Raw genomic sequence first — 17854 nt, 5'->3', positions numbered from 1 at the left:
AAATGAAGAAAATACCTACAAATGAAAAAATGATTAAAAAATTAATAGATAAATAAATAAATAAATGAATAATATTTCAAACACATTTATTTCTAAACGCTATTTTAAAAACACTAGTTGCTTATGAAAAACACTAGCTCTTAATGTTGATTACTGTGCGCAAATTTATAAGATATTGTTGTTCCAGGATAAAGACCATTGGAGGATGACAATGAGGCAAATAAAGAAGTGTACAGTATGTATGTCCTTAAAACAGTCTATCATTACAAAAGCACCGATTAAAATATTTATTTTATATTGGAATGTGATAGAACTTAACAATATAAGCAAACGTATATCATTTTCAGTATGGTTGATGGCTTTAAATAATTAGTTGAAGCTGGAATTGTTATACATATTTAATATATTATAAATATTATACATATTTAATATATAAGAATTCTAGCTTGAACTAATTATGTAACACCATTTTCTGACATCTAAATTTTATTTAGATGTCAGAACTAAAACTATACTTTTAAAAAAATTTTTCCTAATTTTTTAAAAACTCTTTAAAATAAAATTTGTAGCACGTAGCAAACTTGTTGCTTCTGATCTATATAAAGAAAGACTTTTTCATCTATTTATAAAAGGTAACAACTAATCTTTTCCAGCAATAAGGGTTTTTTTCCATGGTTTTTGAATAATTTTTCTATTATGTTTAGGAAAATCATTTACTAATATATTTTTTAACTGTATGCGAGTAAATCCATATTGTATCTTGGAAATCTTTACTACATAATTTTTCAACAATATCTCTTTTTCAGTTATAAAAACTTGTCGATATTTGTAGTTTAGTGCGTACTTTATTTAACCTATTTGTTTTGAAGAGCAATCTATCTTATTGATTTTAAACAACCACTAAACACACCTGTCTTTTAGGACAGTTGATCTAGAAAAACAAAAAGGGGTTGCTATGTTGACATTACTACCTAATTTAAACAACAAGCTTTAATCTTTAGACACAACTGTTTATTGACCATTTAAATAATAAGTTTGATGATTTCCAACTAAAATATTTGTGGAGTTAATAGAGTTGAATGCAGTAAGTAATGCAGAAATTACTACTCAGATCTTAAACTGTCCTAATCGGCAAAGTTTTTTGGATTCTTATTTATCTAAACATGTACTAAAATTTGTAGCGACATTGTCTCCGTTATGACTAGATCAAACAATGACGTGTTCAAAAAATTGAAGCAGAAGTATTCTCGGCTAGTTAGGTGGCATTGCTTGAACCATCGTCTTGAACTGTTATTAAGTGATGCAGTTAAAGCATTGATACTCTGTATGCTTTCTACAGCACTCAGTTTTCAAAAAACCATAAATAGCTTATTGTTGCAGCACTTAAAATTAAAAAGAAGAACTCCTAGAAACTTCATTGAGTATTCTCTTTTTATTAATTGATTCTCAATGCTTACATTTGTTGGAAAATATTAGCTGAAGTGTTTATCAATGTAGTAATTAATAACTTCGAAACCTACTTATAATATACCAAAGCAGTAATTAAAAAACTTGAAAAAATGGATTCTTGTTGATATACGGTTAAGTCAAGTAGTCAGAATTTTTATAACGCAATTTCCGTCTGATTATTTCTCAGGGTATTTTTAACGCAACTTTTGTCAAATAGTTTCTCAGAATTTTTATAGCGCTAATTCTGTCTAATAATTTTTCAGGGTTTTTTTTAGCGCAACTTCTGGCCTGATAATTTCTAAGCGCAACTTCTGTCTGATAATCTCTCAGAGTTTTTTAAGTAAACTTCTGGTATTATAATTTTTCAGGGTTTTTTAGCGCAATTTCTGGTCTGATAATTTCAAAGCACAACTTCTGGTCTCATAATTTCTAAGTGCAACTTCTGTTCTGATAGTATTGGCTTTTTTTGAATATTAAATTGTAATAACAATAATTTAAAAAACTCATCACTTACGTTTAATTTTTTTTGTTTTGTATTTTAAAATAAAAATTGACTAATATATATTTACAATGAATAATATAAAAAACTTTTAAAAACTTGTACATTTTTGTTAGCAATTAAGACTATTAAATACAAAATGTTTTTATTTTTAAATGTATGCTTTTAGCCCATTTTTATGTCTTTGTTTCAACTTCTGTAAAATTGCAGCTTGACGAAGCTTTGTTTTTTACTTGGAGTAAAATTTTCAAAAAAATTTTTCACATGATACCGCTGTCGGCATAGCTTCGCTAAAATATAACAATATCACAAAATCTAAACATATTTATACAATTTAAAATAAAAATATACTTGTATAAAATGTATTTACAAAAAAAATACTTACGTAAACATAGTTTTGCCGTTGTTGTTGTTGCTGAGGCTGTTGTTGCTGCTGTTGTTGGGGCTTTTGTTGTTGTTGTTGTTGTTGTTGTTGTTGTTGTTGTTGTTGCCGTTTTGCAGTTGCTTGATTTTGAACAGTAGCTAACCTAAACATTAATTATGCACTTGATTGTTTTTAAGTTTAATTCATGGTAATTTTTTTGTTAAATTTTTGCTTAAATATTGTAAAATTTACTTATAAACAAAATAAAGGTATTAGCTCACACCTACTTTTATCGGTATTACCTCACACCTCATTTTCAGAACGTTCAAGAAACAATGTATTACCTTTTTAATGTAGATAAAGTATCTGTCAATGCTTTGCACCGTATGATAAGCGTTTCTAGGTTTTCTGGTTCTTCCTTTAAAAACCTAGTATTATTATTGTTATTACTATTTACTTTTTATTATTTTATATCATTATTTCTATTATAAAGTGTTTCTTTGTTTTTATAAAGCTCAAAAAATATCTTACTTTTCTTCTTCAGAAATTATTTCTTTTTCAGTAGTAATTACTTTTTCTACCATATCAATCAGACCGTGATATCGATCTGCAATTTTACAAAATAAAATAATGAACAGCATGATCGGAGAAACTCGTATTAAGTTTTAAAATATTTTTCATAGCAGAAAAAACAAAGCAAAAAATTACATGAACTTACTTTTAACTTCAGACAAAGACTTTGCACAACCTGTAAGTTCATCATGAATTGTCTCAAGATCTTCAGGATTTTCAACACATTTCTTGGTAACTACACTTAATCGAATCTTTTCCATTCGATCTTCAAGTTTCCTTAAGAAAATTAATTAATTCAAAACAAACAACTTTTAGTTAGCTACTTACCATAAAGTTTAAAGTTTTAAGGATTAAAACCCGATTTTATTAATAGTAGGTTTAAAACTGCGTGTGCTCCCTAAGACTGCGTGTGTGTGTATGTATATATATATATATATATATATATATATATATATATATGTATATATATATATATATATATATATACATATATATATATATAAATTATGTTAGTGTATTCTACAAACAGAGTGCTCAATGTTCTAAAAGAACAGAGCAATAATAAATTAGTAAAAACACTTATCTAATTTTTGATTACTTCAACACTGTGTTTCACCATCAGTAGGTTCATCAGGAAGAATCTTCCTGATTGATTATCAGGAAGAATTCTTCCTGATGAACCTACTGATGGTGAAGCACAGTGTTAAAGTAATCAAAAATTAGATAAGTGTTTTTACTAATTTATATATATATATATATATATATATATATATATATATATATATATATATATATATATATATATATATATATATATATTGTTTAAAAATTGAAAAGCTGTATTAGGAAACTCAACAATTGGAAAAATATCCGGAATTTTTAAGAACAGGTGATATTTATCTATGATTTTTGTAAATTAAAATCTTATTTAATTTTAAGGTAAAGACTCAATGCGACGGTTACAGCTTATACAAACAGGTAGACTATTTTATGAATATATACTCATTCTAAGTTTTAGGTAAGTATAACCTAGACAATAATATAGCTTTTATTTATAAGGTAAAGTAGGGTTGACATTTAATATTGAAACATCTTTAGAAAAATTTTTTTTTTTTCCTGTGACAAACTAAACTTGGTATGCAATATTTCTACTTGTTTACCAATGATATCACTGCCATAAACCGATGAAGAATTTATTAGTTATCTTTAATACTAGATAACTAATAAATAAATAACTATTTATTAGTTATCTAGTATTATTGATAAATAATTTAATTTAGATGCTAGTTAACTTTGTTGTTAGGGTTCAACTGTCAATGTTACCCCCTATATGCAGTAACATTGCCAGTAGTATGTTTCATACTGAAAATGTGAAAGTTAGATGATGAGGGTTAACATTATCATTGAACTTCAAATGTTAAAGTTACATCATGAAGGTTAACATTATTATTGGAATTTTGACAAACAAAATTCCAATCATAATGTTACATCATGAAGGGTGACATCATTTAAATATTAAAAAACAAAATAGAAAAAACATTTTTAATATATATATTAGCACCAATCTACGTTTTCGTTTAATAGGCAGCATTAAAACGTTGTAAAATTGCAATGAAAATGTTACATTATTTTTTGAAAGATATCAATTAGCTTCAGTTCTGATAGTAACTCTTTGAAAATATAAAAAAGTTTGTTATCTTATGATTAAAAACTTTTTTTCTAAGAATTGTCAAACTACTAAGCTCTACATCACATTGATGACTACGACGAAATCCCGCAGTGTTGTAATTTTTGCATTTCTTTGTTACAGATTATTTAGTGTTTGCCTTGATTTCAGAAACAACAAGATAATTTTTTACATCTTCAGGTTTTGATGTTTGTTCTTAATAATATTAGGCAACATTGTTAGGTGTAGATTTTAACTTTTTGTAAGTGTCGGTTTTTAGATCTGATGACATTTGATATATGGGTACTTTTTTTTTAGTAAATACTTTTTTGTTTTAGGGTTTACTTTGTTTGATTCCATCTTACGTAATTTTGAAAGATTCATCAAATGTGAGACATTTTGCCAACTTTTAGTTGATTCTTGGCCGATGGGTTACTTAAGCATTTATGTCAATGGCACCCCAAAACTGAAACACACATTTAAAAATGAAAGATAAAAATAAATCCTAAATGCTTATTTAAAAGCAACATCATAAAAATGTAAAATGATATTATAGTATGGTTTTACTTTTCTTTTGACTAAAGGTTTTCAGTAATGAAAAAAACAAGAAATCAGTTTAATTTATGCCCTTCGTACTGTTTTGTTATTCATACTTACTATTATATGGATAATAAAAAAAATATTTATTTATTTAACATCATCTACAACATCTGTTAAATTAATTTAGACAATATTAAACGGGTGACGGGTAAAAGCATTTAATCTAACGCATGTCAATGTCAATGTTACCCACATTTCAAAGTTACCCCCGCGTTACCTTAAATATACTAAGCTTTATTCAATTAAATTAAAATTCATAAAATAAATATCTTGACTACTGAAATACAATTTCTTATTTAAAAATCATTCAAACCTCAAGTGAAAACAAGTAATGCCTTCCTAGAGATAAAGTTTGCTTATGTTTTAATTTCCGGCCACTGAAGAAGTTTATTACAAATTAAGAGTTAGCCAAATTTCAAATTATGGATTTCTTCAATTTTTTGCGGATGGAATCAAAAATTTAAAGTATGGCTAGCAAAAAAAGAAATTTATCGCAAACATATTTTGCTAGGGAGAAGGGTTTAAATCGAATTCAGAATTTTGTACTCAAGTGGTATTTTGAATTTTTTAGATTTTAGAAACTTTTAAAAAATTATAGTTGAATTAACTTGTGAATAAAAAAATGTGTAAGAAAAAAAATTCTTGACAAACCATACACGAAAAACACAAAACCGAAATAGTTCATTCAGTAATATGATTTCAAAACATTTACCAAAATTAATATTTGCAGTTTACATCCATTTTCTTTAGGTATCTATGATGCAGTATCTAATTTATACAAATTAGATACTGTTAAAAATTAGGGCACCAAAAAAAAAAAAAAGAAGAAGAAGAAGAAGAAATTTTATGCAGGTTTATTTAGAAGTTAATTTTGAAGATGTGGCAGATATTTTTCAAAATATCGTGTCCTCTGTTTTTTTTAGTAGTAAAACACTTTTTTTACGAAAAAAAAATTGAAAAAAAAAGATTTTTGTTTATATAAATTCAAAGATATGCATGGATGGTTTTATTATTGGTGGTGTCTTTTAATTATTAGATATATATGAGAAATTTTTAGGCTTAGAATTGGAAATTAATAGAATCTTAACAGTAATTTAAAAAAAAAACATATTCAGGTTTTGCTAATTTTTTAAGCTTATACTTTCTTCAGGATTTAGTAACATTTGTGATAAATTAAGTTTTTGTAAAGTTTATGAGTTAAAATAATAACACATCAAAAGTTGAAAAATAAAATTTAAAAGTCTAAAGTTCAGTTTTGTTTATAAAAATATAGGAATTAGTTATTGTTTTTTTTTAAAAAAAAAAAACCTAAACAAATATCTTTCTTGTGACAACTTTTATATATTTTTAGATATATGGTAAATGAAGTTAAGCAAAATAATAAAAAAACAATGCAAAAAATTAAAAAAGAAACATTTAATAAAATTATCTTTATAAATTTAAAAGTTTTTTAAGCTTTTAGATTTCTGATCGTGGCAACAAAAAACTTTTTAATGTGAAATTTTTTTAAGCAATTTTTTTAATCATCTTGTTAATTAAGTCGAAGAATTTAGATTTGCGACTTTGAACATGCAAGACGTGTTTAACAAGCTACTTAATATTTTCTAAACAAATATGGAAATAACGATAAAAAATATAGAAAAACTCATAACGACCAACTAGAAGAACAAAAAAAAAAAAAATTCTAAATGAAGCTGTAACACTTTTAAAAAATAAAGATTAAAATATTTACTAATGTAATGTGTGCGAATTCAAAAATAATAACGGATCGACTTGACAAACTGAAAAACGAATCTAATAAAAACAAAGCAAAGATTGTATTAATTGAAAAAGACGCTAACGTTATAAAGGGAAGTATCAATTTTCAGGTAAAAAGCTTTTTAAATCAATTCAAATATTTTGATGGCCAATGAAATTAGCAATTTAAAAAAAGACACTATTGATTTGGAAAATCGTTCACGTCGCAATAACCCAAGGGTTGATGGATTAACTGAGCTGCCAAATGAAACTTGGAATGATTGTGCAAATCAACTTAGAGATATATTTAGAAACAAGCGGGGAATCTTGAAGGACATAACTAGTGAAAGAGCTCATCGTGTCGGGAAAATGAAGGACGATAAATCTCCAAGGACAATAATTGTTAAACTATAAGTCTTTCAAAATAGAAATAAAGGTTTAACGCTAGCGAAAAAACTCAAGGGTACAGGAATATTCATCAACCAAGATTATGCAAATGAAACATTGGAAATAAGGAAAAAGCTATGGGAAGATATTAAAAGATTTCGCAAAGAAGATAAATATGCTATTATTAAATAGGATAAAATATTCGTTAATTTATTTATCGTAAATAAAGAAATTTATTTACGATAAATACTTAGAAATAATGAAATCGGCGAGCTTTACAGCTCGCCGATTTCATTATTCACAATATTTCATTACGATTCTTCATTCACGATATTTCATTGCGATTCTTCATTCTCTTTGTAAAAAGCAAGTTGTTAATCTGACATAATGGCTTTCGAATCAATTGACTTTGAAACCCATTATTCCTATAATTTTAAAACCACAAATAATATCATAACTTTTATCACGCGGATAAAAAAATATTTAACGAAAAATGTCGTAATCCAGAATATTTTGATATTGATACTTTTAAAACCCACTTTAAATCAAAAGAAATAAAGATTTTTTGGTCATACACATAAACATAAGAAGAATTAACACAAATATTGACAAATTACAAAACTTCTTTTTAGAATGCAATTATTTATTCACCATAATTTGTCTAACTGAAACATGGTGTACTGACGAATTTTCACAAACAAATTCAAATTTTTATATTTTTAACTACGAAATGATTTCTTTTGAAAGAAAAATACTTAAAAGTGGAGGAAGAATTATAGTGTATATTCGGAATGATTTAGAAAAAAAGATTAGAAATGACCTTTCATTTTCTGATGCAGACTGTGAGACTGTTACAATTGAAATAATTATTCACAAAAAGCAAAAGATTCTAGTAACTACTTGCTACAGACCACGTGTTGGCAATTTTATTAAATTTTCTAACTATTTGAATCAAGTTTTTATTTAAACCAACAGTGAAAAAAAAAGTTTATTTTGCATAGGAGACTAAAACATAGACTGTTTAGAACATAATGGACACGCCAACACAAAAACCATCTTTGATAATTTATTTCAGCACGGTATGCTCTCATTAATAGATAAACCCACACGAGTCACTTCAACTTCAATTACTGCTATGGATAATATACTAACAAACTCATTTCAAGATGCATCTCATAAAACACGAATTTTTAAAACAGTCACATCAAATCACTTCGCGATTTTTTTTTCATATGCACAATACTCAACCTCATTAAGCAATGCAAAAATTAAAATGTATAAAAGAAACACTAACGAATCTTTTCTTTGCGTTTTTAAAGAATCTTTATCGAAAACAAATTGGTCTACTGTTTATGTTTAATAAAACTAATGGGTTAACAAATACTGCCTACAACGCATTTATAAACATTTTCCTTGAACAATAAAATAAGCACTTTCCACTTACAGAAAAAGAAATAAAAATTAAATACTTGAAATGTCCATGGATTACAAAAGGAATAAAAAAATCCTCTTAGAAAAAATCAAAAATTATACAACAAGTATTTAAAAAATAGTAACCAAAAAAATCTCACGATCTATAAACAATACAAAAATCTTTTTGAAAAATTTTTAAAAAGATCTAAAAAGTTGAATTTTTTCAAACAACTACAAAAACGAAATTATTGGTAAAACTAAATTAAAATCAGAAACTCTATCTTCCGGAATCGAGGAAAATGGAGTTGATTATACAGATAAAGAAACAATCTCCGAAAAATTCAATAATTTTTTTGTAATTATTAGCCCCAAACTAGCATCACAAATAAACAATTCGAAAAATTCATTTAATAAATTATTTAACTATTTTACTGACCATACTAGCTTACTTCCTGAAAATGATCTAAAGTTAGAGGAATTCGAAAAAGCAAAAAATCATTAAAAAAAATAACAAAGCTCCAGGCATCGATGATATTTCCACCAATTTAGTAATAGATATCTTACTCTTCATAAAAGATCCTCTTTTTAATGTTTTAAACTCGTCAATTCGAACAGGAGTTGTCGCAATAAAATCAAAGATAGCAAAAGTTTTACCAATATTTAAAACTGGAGACACGGCATCACATACCAGTTATAGACCTATCTCAGTTTTTCCAGTACTTTCCAAGCTTCTGGAACGAATAATCTACAATAGACTCTATAAATATCTAGCAGAAAACAAAATTTTAAGTGAACATCAATACGGTTTTCTAACAAATCATTCAACGGAACATGCAATTATAGACCTCATGAACAACATCAACTCATCTTTTAATAAAGGACAGCTTGTATTGGGAGTCTTTATAGATCTTACAAAAGCTTTCGATACGGTCAACCATAAATTTCTGATTGAAAAAATGGAAAAATATGGTATAAAAAACAAAACTATTAAATGGTTCATCAGTTATTTAAATAATAGGCAACAATGTGTCATAATCGACGACATTTCTAATTCAAAGCTATTAAAAATAAAATGTGGTGTTCCACAGGAATCAATTCTTGTTCCCTTGTTATTCCTTATATACATTAATGACCTTCCTAAAGCTTCTACAAATCTTGATTGCATAATGTTTGTAGATGATACAAATCTGCTTTATTCATCTTCTTCTATCTAATTAGATTTTTGACAAAGTCAACCTTGGGCTTCAACATCTTAAAACATGGTGTTAATAAGTTATCAATTCTTCCCTCTCTAAGTATTGATTTCAACAAATTTGAAAGAACCCAAACAATTAAATTTCTTGGAGTGGTTAAAGACAAAAAAGTTTCATGGATAGCCCAAATAAAGGTCATCAACACTCAAATATCTAACTATCTTGGTTTACTTTTCAAAGCTAGACCATTTTATCACAAAAAACTTAAAAATTCTTTACTTTTCGTTTATACATAGTCATCTTACATACGCTAACATTGCTTGGGGAAGCACACACAAGACAAAATGTCTCTTTATCGACGGCAGAAACATGCTTCTAGAATAATATATCATAAAAACAAACCTACAATGCTAAACCTCTATTAAAAGAAATGAAAGCGCTAAACATCCATCAAATAGATATCTATGCTAGTATACTATACTAGCATAGATATCTATTTGATGGAAACATAAAATTAAAAAAAAAAAAATGCACACACACAAATCATAATACAACTAGAAAAAACAAAAAAATTTTTTGTCACAATGTTATTTAAAATATTTGTGCTTAAGAATCACAATATTTATGTGTACCATGCGTAATACCCCAAGGTTCTCGATGATAAGACTTATTCAGTCTTCTACGAGTTCCCTATAACAATACAATCTTAACAAGTCTTTCATAATATATTCAACTAATGGTTCCTAAATTTAAAATTCATCTTTTTTATTTTTTAATCTTTTCTTCTTTTTTAACTGGGTGCTATTTATTCTGTTTTGTTTTTTGTTTTTTTTGTTAGATATTTTTTATCATTATTTGGTTAAATATAATTTTTTGTAACGGAAGTATATTCTGCTTATATAAGTAGTTGTGAAAATATATATAAAAAAAAATAAAGAAAAAAAAGTTCTTCCGAGAAGAACATTTTTTTTTTTTTATTGTTTATTTTGTTCTACTTTTAATGGCTTTAATTATAATAAATTCATTAATTGAATTCTGATAAAAAGATGTAAAAAGTAAAAAGATTTTTATGTATTTACTTAACAGCTATTCCGTGGTCTTTAGTTTTAATACGATAGGAATATATTATTGTGAATTAAAAGCAATATGCAATCTTTTAAAATAGTAACCAGGGTTGTACCGAGTGAGGCGTAGGGGGATCCCCCTACGAATTTTATTAGTCGGCAAATTGGACACTTGAGTCGGCAAAATTGGATCTATAGTTGGCAGTCGAAAAATATCGGCCAACAAGGACTTTTTTTTTTGGTCGGCAAAAAAAATTCTCCAGGCCTTAGTCGAAAATAACAGATTCACACCCCCTCCCCACATCCTTCCTTTAAGATCACTTCGGAATGGCCCTGAAAGTAACGTGTGGTATATTTTTAGACTATGACTACCACAAATAAATAAACTTTAATAGTGCGTTCCTAGTTTTACAAATAAACAAAAAGTTTAGCAAATTTCAAAATGAACCACAACCGGATTGCTTTAATTTACCTAACTATTTCGGTTGCTATGGTGTTACGAAAGTCGTTATAATGGTCAACTAAATTTAGTATTTAAATTAATGATCAACTAGTATTAACTAATGGTCAATTAAATTTAATATTACAAAAAACTTTTTTTTAATTAACTGTCGCAATAAATTCTTAGAAAAACTTTTTACCACAGTTTTAAAAGATTTTTTTACTTATAGATTTTTTTCTTTCGAGAATTTGTTATTATATTATTAAAATTGTTTTATATGGTATTAAAAGTTTAATTAGATTTTAAAAATTAAATAAAAATAAAATACCCAATAAGTTCTGTGGTGTTGGATTTCTTTTTGTTATATTCTATTTGATCCGATGTCAAACGATGTCGTCTTTCGCGAACAGGATGCTCATGAGCTAAAGATATCAAGAGTGTGTTTTGTTATTTTAATGAATTTATCATCTTAAAGGCCAGTTAAAATTTTTGTGTATTATTTATATTCAGTAAGAATTATAAAATATATATATTTTTCACAAGCATTATAATTAAATCAGCTTACCAAATATAAAACTATTGTTTATATCTAATTTATCCTGAAGTAACTCTTCCGCTTTGGCAGCTTTTTTTCTAAACAACAGTAACTTTTTTTGAATGTCAGCTTTAAACTGACGTGAGTTCTCCAAATGAAATTTACGCATTTCAGCCAAGTCTTTTTTCACAGCATAAATTCTTTTTTTAACAATGTGTGCAGAATCTTCAAGCTCTATAAAATCTGGAGTAGTTACGGACGGGGGCTTGCATATTTTGCCACTTTTGGTCCTATCTCTTGGGAGTTTTGGCGATTGAACAGAACTTTTTGCGCTTTCGTCAACTGATACCGTTGGTGCAGAAATACCATTAGGAAGTTTTGCTTTTGATGTTAAAAACGCTTTATCAATTTGTGCATATATAGGTTGAGAAAGACTCTGCAATAACTCATCAGCTTGGTTTTCATGATCTCCTGTTTCTGAAATGTATGAATCAGGATACGATGAATTTAAATTTTCAGAACCAGCAGATGTATTAGAACTCATTGATGTGTTTCTTGCTTTTGTTGTAGCGGCTATCATATTTGGATTATTATAGGAAGGCGCGTTCGTGTTTTGAGGATTTAGGGGTTTGCTGTTTGCGTTCGAAGATCCAGGCGATTGAGAGGAACTAGTTTCTTTCTTATTTTCTAAAAACACGTACATCTGAATTAAGAAATTAAAAACATATGAAATAGTTATTATAATAAAACACGAGCATAACCATACTCAAGATTTAATTGACTTGCATTTTATCACAGTAATTTTCATTTTATATAAATGCAAGTATAGTTAAAAAGTTGCTGTAAATAAACGCGTTGTGTGAAAAATTCAAAAAACTTAAAAAATAAGTTTTTAAATTTTTGCTTACAAAGGAAGTAATCCTTTAACAGTGGTTTTTATCGCAAAGAAAAACAATATCATCATATTTAAAGAAAATACAAACCAACAACTGTGTGACACAGGACGTATTCACATTTTTTTAAAAGTAAAAATAAGAGTGTGTTTTTACGTATCGCTAAATATTTACTTTCAAAGCGTTTGAAGTGCTCTTCGAAGTGCAAATACCCAAGAAATGCTGTTCGAAAAAGTTTACAACATAAACTTTGTTTCTATTTAATTAATCTAATTAAGACTCTAATTAAAAAATTAAAATTGTGCATAATTTAGGATAAGTATTTTTTTCTTCAAAGACACCTTCGCTAAATTATTTATAAACAGGATAATATATCGCAATAAGCGTTAAAGTGACGTTTTAGAATAACATTTAATAATATTTAATGTTTATTTACATTATTTTTCCTAATAGTTCTCAACTGTTTATCAGATCTTAAAACTATATGATATAAATGTATGGGTAGTCTCACGGCGGTAATTTAACAATAAAAACCTCACACAATTTAAACCATCTAATGCTTTTTTTTTTTTTTAATTTGTTTTATTTTAGCTACGAGAAACATTTTACCAGATCTTTTGAAGAAAATACAAACCAACAACGGTGTGACCAGATCTTTTGAAAATCAAAAAACATTAAGAAGGAACAATTGCTTGTTAGGCGTTGTAAATTGATATTGCTAATATTTTTTTGTATAGAAACCATTATCTAATATATGCCAGAAATGTGGCATTAATACAATATATGCCAAATTTGTCATATATTAGAAATACAATAATATTATCTTAGAACCTACAAACATGGCCTGATACAGTCGCTACATGGCGTGTGTTAGGCCATGTAGAGCCTAAGATGAACAGATTTCAAAGATAACACACAGAAACATTTTTTCACAGCTTGACTACTAATTGTTTTTTTTTGGAGTGAGTCTATTCACAGACACGTGCGAATAAACTATATCTTATATTATAATAAGATATAAGTTTAAAAAAAAGTTTAAATTAAAGTTCTTTTACTATAATAAGATATAGTAAAAGAATTTTAATTTGAACTTTTTTTGTAATAAAAATTAACAAAAAATAATAATTTATAATTTAAGTCATTTTGAAAGCAATTTAAAGTAACAAAAGGTTAAAACTATTTGAATTTTTATTCTCAAGAAGGAAAAAAAAACGTGCCAATGGATAAAAAAACTTTGAGAAATTTTTTATTTTTTTAATTAAAAGATTGCCAAAACCCTTATCGATGTATTTACACTATAATGCGCCTATTTATTGAGTCAGTCAAAATAAATAAATAAACAAGTACATATATATATATATATATATATATATATATATATATATATATTACATTTTTATTTGTTAAGTTACTCGTAAAATCTTTCCCTAATTTGTCAGTCGACGAATGTACACTCTGCTGCGCTAGAATACTTTTAATTTTAAAAACCAAATATTAAAATTGGAAGAGTTCCCCATTTTTATTAAACGTGCGAATAGACTATAATTAAATATAGTCTATTCCTACGTTAAAAACGTGTGAATAGACGTTTCGTTTTTATTAAAACAGTCTTATTTTTCATTTCCAACTAACTTGATTGTTTAAGAAAACTAGTATCCTAAATCGGAAAAATCCGTTTAGTCCAAAAAATATACTGCAAGCTTTAAAACTTGAATATCTATTTGTTTTATTTTTGTAAGTTTTTACTCATAAATATTTATTTTTTTAAATTAAAAAATGGTTTAAGATTAAGTAAATGGTTCAAAAATGGTTTAAATATGGTATTTCTTACAAAGAATTTAAAAAATAATACGTCAAAGTTAAAATAAAACTGCTTAAAATATCGAATGAAATGAAATAAAGAATAATAAAAAACTTTTTAAAAATGTTAAAAAGTTGTTAATATTCTACTAACGCAATTAGTGTTAGTAATATTTCACTAACACAAAATTCCAAAGCGAGTTTAATATTGGTCTTCCACTGTAAAAAACTCCTCAAGTTCTTCTGGGAAAACCAATCAAGCATTTCTATTTTAGTCATTTTTTTGAGTAGTTGATAAACAAACATGAATTTTAATTGAGTTAGTCAAACTTTAATTATTTTGCTGTTCGGTTTAATAGAATAAAATTTAATAGAAGTAAAACTTATCTTTAATTGAATCCAAGAAACAATGAAACGAGTCATTGCTTAGAGTTATAATTTCAATCAATCTCACTCAATGCATCATTATCATTATTTGTATTTTACTCATTTTCCAGATCTAATGGCTATTTCATTGTCAATAGATTTGGAAAACATTTGCCAACTGTTGTTTTATCTTACCCTCTTGATTTAAATCAGTTGCTTGATTTAAAAAAAGTTCAAGTTTTTCTTATTTGTTTGTCTAGTTCGCTTTTTAAACCAAGTATCATCAAAGTGTAGATGGTGGTACATCTAAGTGTAGATGGTGGAACATCTAAATGTGTAGATGGTGGAACATCTAAGTGTAGATGATGGTAAAAGATCTAAGTTTAGATGATGGTAAAACATTTAAGTATAGACGATGGTGAAACATCTAAGTGTAGATGGTGGAACATCCGAGTGTAAATGATGGAACATCTAAGTGTAGATGATGGTGAAACATATGGGAATCCTCGTAATCAAAAGTTTTTTTGTTTTTTTTGAGTAAAAAAGGTGCTATAATTATGGATAATCTCATCATAAATTTTTTAAAGTATTTTTTAAAGCCCAGAACAGTTTATTGTATTCTGGAGCATGATCTAAGTACTATATTTTTGGTTGCAAAACGCACTGGGAGAGAGTGCTTTTATTCAAATAGAAAAAATCTTTTAGCCGTAAACTTTTAGGCACTGTTCTACCTCATTATCAATATGGAAATCATCTTAATTGCCCTGAAATCTGATTTAATGTCTCAATTGACAAACTTCCTTTGCGTATCATAACAAAAAGTATATATCCATACACGCGAGCGCGCACACACACACATAAAGCTAGGTAAATAAAAAAGAGAAATTGCTTGTACTCAGCATTTGTTTATTATTTTTTACTTTTAATTACTTTTAAATTGCTTGTGAGCTTTTTTTTATTCACCCGGCCTATACAAACACAAATGCGTGACGTAATTTATGTACGATCCTTTAAAATCCTTTTCAACTTAAACATTTCAAACAACTTATGGAGTTTCAAATTTCAAACAGCTTACTGAGTCTGGTTTTTATTTTCATCATTACTAATTTAAACTTTATTTATATTAAAACTCATTTCCTAATTAATCTCTGACTCCATACCTAATTATTATTATGACCTTAAACCTCGTAAATTTGTTTGCCTCTATCCCTATGTTTCCGTTCTTACTTTAACCAACTCCTATGTCGTTTATCATAAGTCAATATTCTGAAGTACGTATTTACTTGATAAAAAAAATTTTTTTTTTAAAACTGTTATTCAATTAAATTGAAATTTCTTTTTTAACTTTATCAGTATTTTAATTTGATCAATGACAACAACAAAATAAAAGGTTAAAAAAAGCTTCTACACGGTTAACAGTGTGAAAATAAATTGATAAAAACAGTGTGAAAATAAATTGATAAAAGATAGCGGATACTACCGTTTTTAGTGTAGTTTTCAAACTTTAACATCAAATTAGAAAACTTTGCTTAAACCTTAAGACACGTTTTAATAGAACTTTGAATAAAAAAAGAAAACTATTATTTATAATCAATCATATAAATAGGAGAGCGAAGGAGATAAAAGAGTAAATTAGCACCTGTTTAGCTAATCAGATATTAACTTAGGTGACATAGCGAGTTTAAATAAAATAAAAGCAATTCGTTTTATATTATATTTAAATTTTTAAAAGTTAACTTTAAAAATAAAGCTTTTCAAAACCTGCATTTTGTTTGTGCAAAAACCAAAAAAAATTCTATGATTTATTCATAATTCAGCAACTTTGTTTGTGATAAACTTATAATTCAGCAACTTTATTTGAGTCTACAAGGATGCAACAAAACAGAAAAATAACAGTACAGCTTGGTTTTTCAAATTTGAAAAATCAAGCTGCACTTGTGTTTGTTCAAAAACATATTTGTTTTTTTTAGGTAAAAACAATTCCCATTTTTCCATTAAAAGGATCAATTTGCAAGGTTGGACTGGCCAGTGAGGTTGGGAGAAATTTTACCCCCGGGCCCCTGCCATGCCTAAAGATCCTGGGCCCCACTATAAATCAAGGTACATAAGTTAAACACACAAAAATATAAGGCAGTAATAACTATTTATTATTTACATGCATTAATTTTGAAAAGACGATCCAATAAATATGGTAGTTCTATGATTAAAATATAAAATGTTTAATAAAATATGCAAAAACATAGTTTCGAAGCCTTATAATATTATTTATTAGTGTTAGAGTAAATTATTTTGAGTAAGAGACTAAAAAATTAATTTTTTAGCAAAAAAACATTAAACTTCATGTTTTTATCGAGTTATCCGTATATATTTTATATAAGCTCAGGGCCCTGAATAGGATAAAAATATGCTGGTGCGAAATCATTTTGGGGCGTTCTTCCTTTCTAAGATTATATCATTCAGAGATTCAGAACGTAATAATAATAATAATAATAATAATAATAAGCAATAATTATCTGGTTGGATATATCCAAATTATCATGTTCAATAACTCATTGAACAACCAATTAGTTATTCAATGAGTTATTGTTCATGATAATTTGGATAAAGAAGAAAAGTTGGGCATAAAAATATCAAACTTTCTAATTTTTAAAACGATTAGAAATATTGTCCTTAAATATTGCCAAATATCAGGTCTCATCACTGCTACCAGGGACGGATTCAGCATTTTTTGGTCTTTGAAATAACTAATTTCCAGACATTTAGCAAACTCTAAACGTTTATATGTTTATTTACATGTCAAATAAGGATGCTTTGCAAATAATTGCGATGGTTGGAGCCTGGAAATAAAAAAGCTTCAAAATTTTCACACACCC

General features: G+C 26.9%; 1 protein-coding gene across 8 annotated transcripts in view; it reads right to left on the bottom strand.

The window, feature by feature from the left end:
• Positions 1-2009: 2009 nt before the first annotated feature.
• The window catches only part of LOC100210186 (coiled-coil domain-containing protein CG32809), a 36020-nt gene continuing 20175 nt past the window's right edge, over positions 2010-17854 (bottom strand). For all 8 annotated transcript variants that reach the window (XM_065810103.1, XM_065810111.1, XM_065810106.1 and 5 more), the window contains exons 8-14: positions 11953-12609; positions 11716-11809; positions 3031-3161; positions 2844-2919; positions 2657-2740; positions 2334-2475; positions 2010-2238 (exon numbers count right to left, since the gene is read on the bottom strand). In XM_065810103.1, coding sequence (XP_065666175.1) covers positions 2209-2238; positions 2334-2475; positions 2657-2740; positions 2844-2919; positions 3031-3161; positions 11716-11809; positions 11953-12609 — 1214 coding nt within the window. In that variant the 3' untranslated portion in view covers positions 2010-2208. The remainder of the gene's footprint in view (positions 2239-2333; positions 2476-2656; positions 2741-2843; positions 2920-3030; positions 3162-11715; positions 11810-11952; positions 12610-17854) is intronic.

This window comes from Hydra vulgaris, chromosome 11, assembly GCF_038396675.1.
Source record: "Hydra vulgaris chromosome 11, alternate assembly HydraT2T_AEP".
Classification (NCBI taxonomy): Eukaryota; Metazoa; Cnidaria; class Hydrozoa; order Anthoathecata; family Hydridae; genus Hydra; species Hydra vulgaris.
This window is presented reverse-complemented; position numbering and strand designations above follow the sequence as displayed.